Genomic DNA, 7,603 nt, shown 5'->3' with positions numbered 1-7,603 from the left:
CTTTTTGGTAGGCTCCGCCCACTTTTTACTAAAGACCACCCACTTTATAAACTCTCCAGCATTACATTATTTTTAGTTAAGACATTACATCATTTTCTGTTGAAACATTACATCATTTTCTGTTGAAACATTACATCATTTTCTGTTGAAACATTACATCATTTTCTGTTGAAACATTACATCATTTTCTGTTGAAACATTACATCATTTTCTGTTGAAACATTACATCATTTTCTGTTGAGACATGCCCAGACTTGCCCAAGGGAATTTCCACAGGAAATGACACACCCAGTCTTTCTTATAAAAGGCACTAACCACACAGGCCTTTTCAAACACACTTTCTGCTTCACTTGAGAATGGACTACTATGCTGAAAAGGAGTTGGATAACTTTGACATTCCTTGGAGTCCTACTACCTGTGTGGAGCTCAACCTTCAGATTGATGAACTGGACTCGAACCTCTTATCAATGGAGGTAAGTTTATTTATTTATTTATTTATTTATTAAATTTTTTTTTTTGTATTTTTTTTTTTGTATTTTTTTTTTTTTTTGGGATATTTTTTTTTATTATTTTTTTTTTTTTGTATATATATTTTTTTGTATTTTTTTAAATATTTTTTTGTATTTTTTTTTTAGTATTTTTTTTTTTGTATATATTTTTTTTTTAGTATTTTTTTTTTTTTGTATTTTTTTTTTTTTTTTAGTTTTTTTTTTTTTTTTTTTAGTATTTTTTTTTTAGTATTTTTTTTTTTTTGTATTTTTTTTAATTTATTTATTTTTATTTTTTTAGATAAGACTCGTGCAAGAGTCAACAAAGTTTCTTTTAATATTCATAGAGCTTGATTTATATAAATAATAATATTGTATTAAATTAATATGTTGTTATTTTCTCTCACAGGAAATTGTATCTGAGATACAAAATGAAAATACCACTTTTGCCACAACCTGGGGTGAAATGATGATTGATTTGTTTGAAGACCTTTTGAACAACCAAGACCCACAGAACGAGTTCTACCTTGATGACCCAGCCAAAGAGTTATACCGTGGAGACTCACTAAATTTGAGAAAAACAAATTATGAGGTCTGCCTAGATGGTTCTAACTGTGGAGCCTACCTTGGAGACTCACTAAATTTCATAAAATTAGGAAAAGAGTTTTACCTTGGAGACTTTGAAAACTGGTTTCGTTTTGGAGACTCTAGCTGTGTGGAGCTAAACCTTCACCTTGATAAACTCGATTCAAATTTCTCATCAATGAAGGTAATATTTTATTTTAATATACATATAATAATTGTGTATTAAATGTAAAAAATAATTAATTAATACGTTGTTATTTTCTCTCACAGGAAATTGTATCTGAGATTCAAAATGAAAATACCACTTTTGCCACAACCTGGGGTGAAATGATCGATTTGTTTAAAGACCATGACCAAGAGAACGAGTTTTACCTTGATAATCCAACGAAAGAGTTTTACCTTGGAGGCTCTTTGGATTCTAAAGCAATGAACAATGTTCTTTCTTTAATGACGTTTGATTTAAGGTAAGTTCAGTTGATTAATAAATCAATTAAAGTATATGTTATTTCATTCAATATTAGATAAGTAATATATTTCTTTTTTACATGTATTTCAGCAATATCAAGAAAGTTCGGGGAAGAAGATGCTGGAAAATACTTTCTTCCCATTTCTACTTTTTCCAACTTGAAAGCCTTGAAAGACAGAATTGGAGGAAGAGGAAAAATATATATATTGAAATACGTATTAAAAAACATTTTAAAAAAATATTGAAATACGTATTAAAAAAAGAAAAGGAAAAAAAGATTATGCTAGGGTTAGGGTTGGGATTTTGAATGTGAGGGTTAGGGATGGGGTTGGGTTAATGGGTTGGGTTAGGGTTGGGATTTTGAATGTGAGGGTTAGGGATGGGTTGGGTAAGGGATGGGGATGGGTTAGGGATTGGGTTGGGTTAGGGTTCTGGATGTGAGGTGAATTTTTGAATGAATGTCAAACCTCACAGACTCATTTATCTTATATTATCATTGAATTGTTTTTAAAAAGTTGGGAAAAGATAAATAGAATTGGAAGGTCATACAAAGAGATGGAGTTAAGAACTTTTTTTAATGGTTGATGTAATGGATTCAGTTGTTTTGACTAACAAATATGGTGTTTTAATGTGGGGGTTGGGTTAGGGTTTGTACATTATTATGACCCACTCACACACACACAAAAGTTAAGCCCCAACTAAAAAGTTGTGGGATTCTGTGTTTGGGGTTCACAGATTTAAAAACGTATCCCCATGATACACACAAAAGTTAAGCCCCAACTAAAAAGTTGTGGGATTCTGTGTTTGGGGTTCACAGATTTAAAAACGTATCCCCGTTATACACACAAAAGTTAAGCCCCAACTAAAAAGTTGTGGGATTCTGTGTTTGGGGTTCACAGATTTAAAAACGTATCCCCATTACATTTTTTTATTTATTTATTATTTTCAAGGGTTATCAGCTTTGTTTTTTGTAATTCCTGTGAATAAAATGACCCTAAGATTTCTTCTCCATTTAAATCATATAATTTGTAGGTCCAAGGGACTGTATCCATTACATCAACGATTTTAAATAATTCATTAGTCCATTTTTTTGTATAACCTTTCTCAAAATGGCTTTTCCATCTGTATATTCTTACAATATCACCAACTTTGAACTTCGGTTTTCTCAAATTAATCTCCTTTTCATATTCTAATTTTGTAAATGATTCTGATGGTTTTGATTTTGTTGATGAATGAACGGTATTATTGTAATTATCTACAATACCCTGAATTAAATACACCCATTTTTGAGAACCGAGTTGTGTGAATTTTTTATATAGCCTCTCTTTCAAAGTACGATTAAAACGCTCAATAACAACTGCTTTTCCTTCATTAAAGGTGCTGTATAATTTAATACCCTCCCCCTTAAGAAATTTCATAAATATTTTGTTATAGAACTCTGTTCCCTCATCGGTCCACAGTTTCTTTGGTTTTCTTTTATCCCTATCAAATATTAGCTTAAAGGATAACATTAAAGTATCACCCTTTTTATTTTTTAAAGGAACAACCCAGGCAAATCTACTCCTCAAATCAATAACGGTTAAAGCATACCTGTATCCCCTGTCATTATTCAATTCAATTAAATCAGCGGACCATATGTAGTCAGTGTCTTTGGAATAAACCTTCCTTCTTTTAAACTTGGTGATTATAGGTTTGTGTAATTCTTCAGCCAAAAGCTCCTCAGTCTTGATGACATCATTAGAGCCTAATAGTTTTTTGAGGGTGAATAACCAAGACCAAGTTTCAATTTAGCATTTATCAAATTTCTCACAATAAACCTATCAACTTTCTCTCTCAACGTTGGATTTTGTATCAAAGACAAATTATACAACATTTCTCTGTCGGCTTTATGTTTTTCAGTCAACGTAGTGGTTTTCCCATAAGCAATATCATGCTTCATACACACTTCATCAACCCTATTTGTAGGTTTAGACCAAGGTTTAGGATTGTCAGCCTCATCTAATCTTTTATCCAAGTTTGTTCCTGGGCCACAGAAAGAATACCCTGGAAGGTGTAATTCCCCTGGAATTCCAGTTGTTGTAAATTTGCTACCTGACAAAAACTTTTGTATGTCTCCTCCACTTTTATGAGAGATGAATTGACACTTTTTAGAGCCACACACTTGACATATTCCTTTTTGATAAACTCTATTATTTTTAGCTTTAACATAAGAGATATTTTTAGATTTAGTTTTCTTTTTACATTTGAGACAATAACTCATATTTATTTATGAGAAAAAGTCCTACATAGTGCCAAAACCTTTTTGGTTTTCAACATATACATTTCTATCTTGATTTTTAAAACATAAAGAATCCTTAGAAATGGCTTCACTCTCTCCTCCATTTATTTACAAATAAAACTAACTAAAGTCAATAACACCAACATCATCAACTATATGTTGTATATCTGCGCTCTGAATTCATTATAGCAAATTTAAAAACCAATAAGTTCGGAAGAGTCATTAATTCTTTATTTTCCTCTTCAGTGCGTTGAGATTTATTTATTTGCCGTAATACCTTCAATCTTTCATTAATCTCAGGAATGGTCATATTTTTATATTTTTCCACCCTCTCTCTTTCCTCCCTCTCCTCCTTCTCCTTCTCCTTTTTCTCCCTTTCATCCTTCTCCTTTTTCTCCCTCTCCTCCTTCTCCTTTTTCTCCCTTTCCTCCGTCTCCTTTTTCTCCCTTTCCTCCTTCTCCTTTTTCTCTCTTTCCTCCTTCTCTTCTTCAACTCCTTCCTCATCCCTTGCTACCCTTGAGCTTGAGCCCCAAAGAATATTATACATATACTCATCTGGATTTTGAGATATTCTTGTATCTATAATTATTTTTCTCATAATAGGATACCAATAAGATTTGTTGACGATTTCTAAAAGAGTTTTATATTTCATAACTTTGAGAAGTTCATTTTTATTTAATATTTTAAACAAGTCTCTATTTGTGGGTTTAACAATATCAGTATAAGGCCAGTTTTTTATGACAAAATTCCCATGTATATGCTCCAAATCATAAGGTATGTAATACCGAGCACCCTTTTCTTGTAGGTATCCTTGAATACAAAAATTATAATTCTCTTGTAGTCTTCTTCCTGCCATTTATGTATCAGAAATATATGTGAGATTAATATTATGACAGGTAATACCACCCCATCTTCCCACTACCAAATCGGTTTGTATTCCTCGGCTTTCTATCCTTATCTCATTACCTTCCTTCTTTGTCATGCGAACCATCGCTATACTATCATATATTTTTCTTTTCTTAAAATCACGTATTTGTTGTTTACTAATTGTACTTCCACATAAATCCTTATCTTCACCAAGTGGATAATATTCTTCTTTACGAGACTGATTTAAATCATGTAGGTCTTCTATGTTTATTGAAAAAGACCAATTATACCCTAAATCAGGCATATCATACCCCCATTTATTAATTCGCATATTAACTAAATGTCCTTCTTTATAAAATTCAATTGTAAGCAGGTAGTTAAATTCAATGAGGAAAGGTGTATGGTCAGTATAACCAGGTGTTGTGGTTGTAAATTTTACTTGTTTAACAAAACGTGCTGTTTTCTTTAAAAATATATATTGTGATAAATCACTTAATCTAATTAAGTCATTCGCATCTGTAGGGTTTGGATAATTGATTAATTTATAAGTATTCTTCATATTAATATTTTTACTTACACTATATTTTTGTCGTTCAGCCTGTGCCTTTGTATAATAATTTGATAAATCAATATCCTGAGAGGATTTTCCAAAGATAGAACCATCTTTTCCAACATAAGTCATTTATATTAGATTAAAAATGATATCATAAAAATTTTCATTATTGTTGAGTTGAAATAATACATATAAACATAATTGACCACAACATTTAGAATTAATTTCTTGAACTTGAAATGTTTGATAAACACCATTCTGTAAGAATTGTATTACTTCAACAGGTGGTGGCATACCATAACTATCAAAATAATATTTATCCTGACTATTATGAATGCAAACCCAATGAGAACCATTCTGTGTGTCTAAATTCATAATAATATTCTTTGTATTCTTATTTATATGTATTAATTCATCTCTCATACAAATAACCACATTATCAATTTTTAGTGTTTTACAATACTTAGCTAGTTCTATATTTGACGTTGTATTCTTTCCAAATTGTTTAAACCATTTATCCATTTATTTATGAGAAAGATACAATCCATTACCCCGTTTAGTTAGTTTAACACCCGCTTGAGCGATAGAGGAAAGCATATCTCCAACTAACAATCTAGCTTTATCAGGTAGACTTTCAAGTTTTTGAGCAAAATCTACAATTACACCACTTCCACTAATTTGTTTCTCCAACTCCTTGTTATGTCTTTCCAATTCTTTTTGAGCTTTTAGTTGTGCCTTCCTTTCGTTAGCAGTTTTTATCGCTGCTGAAATACCACCAGTCAATGCTCCCGCCGCACTTAAACCAGCAAATAAAGGAATTAGAAATGGGAGAAATCCTCCTCTTGACTCGTCTATTGAATATTTCTTTAACATAGGTTTTGTCATTTTAATTTTAAGTGATCCAGCATCATTTAGTGTTTTCACCTGCTCTCTTGTGAGTAAAACATCAATTCTTACTGCTCCTTTTCTTTGAAATGTATTAACATTAATAATACAAGGCTTTTGATTTTGAATACAAGATGTTAATTTATCAAGATTGATTTGATTAACATATACCCCTACCATTTATTTATGAGAAAAAACCTATGTGATATTAATCATAACACCATTATCTGTATTAATCTGTAATTCTGTTTCCTCCAAAAGCAAACAATAAGCATCAACTTCTTCATTCTCTCCTCTTTCAATGTATAGAGAAGTATCCACTCTATTAGACTTTATAGTTTCCTTTTGAGAACTCAGGTCAATTGCGTAGATTGTATAAAGTTTTTGAAACGCAACCATATCCAAAATAGGTTCATTATTACCATTACTTTCACACACCTTTTGGTAGGACTTGTAGGCTTCCGCATAATCATTTTTTTCCCAATCAATTTCCAATCTATCTCGCGGATAAAATGTTCCATCAAGAGAAACCCGAGGTTGTTTCACCTTAGCATTATCACTCAGCGCATTATTCTTATTAGTACCCTCCTCTCCATCTGGTTTTTTAAAAATGAGCCAGAGGTATCGTGGCTTTCCTTCAAGAACACCCAAATTCCAAGTGTAGGTAGTGTGTTCCAGTTTAACGTGTTGACATCTTCTTTTAAGGTATGATACATTTAGCGGTTTCTTTGAGTTAAGTCTTCTATTTAACATCTCTTCCGTTTTAAGATTAGGAGTATATTCACTGATATACCAACACAAATCATTAATAACAAATTTATTATTTTCTCCAAAAGCATTTTCATCCCCAAAAAGCAACCTATTTACATTATCATTCCTTTGTAGTTGAAATCTAATTTTAAGGCCATACAAAACTTTATCATAATCACAAAATCCAAATATACCTTTCAGAGGTACTGCTACCGTAAAACTATTCTCTGCTTTTGTATCATCATTATACATTGACTTCCTTTGACTATAACCAGGGTCAGCATTTGTTCCCGTTGACATATCAGGAATAAAACCTTCAACAGCTCCCTTACCCATTCTATCACTAAACGAATATAGTGTAAATTTCATCATTTCAGATATAGCAGAGACATAATCAACCGCTTCAACCTCTTGTGTTCCAATATACAGGCGGACACTATCAAACATTTTCCAGAAGAAATCATTTACGAGTGTAGCATTAGTATTATTCGCAGCCTTAGTGAATTTAAATTTACACAGCAAGAAACTATCAGCTATATTCAAGTAAGTTTGTTGATTATTTATTTCAAAACTTTTTGTTCCGTTTGAATTCCAGTCTGTTCCTGTTATAGCATTTACCTTAAAATAGTCTTCCTTTTTAGTAGAGTTTGAAATGATAATCGTATCATCCAAATCATAGATACTATCAATCGCTTCCATACTTGTATTTATATAGCATTAAAATCGTTGAA

General features: G+C 31.4%; 1 protein-coding gene across 1 annotated transcript; it reads left to right on the top strand.

Annotated features, from left to right (window-relative positions):
• The first annotated feature begins 281 nt into the window (after positions 1-281).
• On the top strand, positions 282-4,482 carry LOC144890761 (uncharacterized). The gene is made up of 4 exons (XM_078772570.1): positions 282-473; positions 898-1,257; positions 1,344-1,537; positions 1,630-4,482. Exons 1-4 carry the CDS (start codon positions 357-359, stop codon positions 1,844-1,846), a joined length of 888 nt encoding a protein of 295 aa, XP_078628696.1. The 5' UTR covers positions 282-356; the 3' UTR covers positions 1,847-4,482.
• The last annotated feature ends 3,121 nt before the right edge of the window (positions 4,483-7,603 follow it).

Source organism: Myxine glutinosa, chromosome 2 (genome assembly GCF_964187855.1).
Source record: "Myxine glutinosa chromosome 2, kmMyxGlut1.1, whole genome shotgun sequence".
In the NCBI taxonomy this organism is placed as follows: domain Eukaryota; kingdom Metazoa; phylum Chordata; class Myxini; order Myxiniformes; family Myxinidae; genus Myxine; species Myxine glutinosa.
This window is presented reverse-complemented; position numbering and strand designations above follow the sequence as displayed.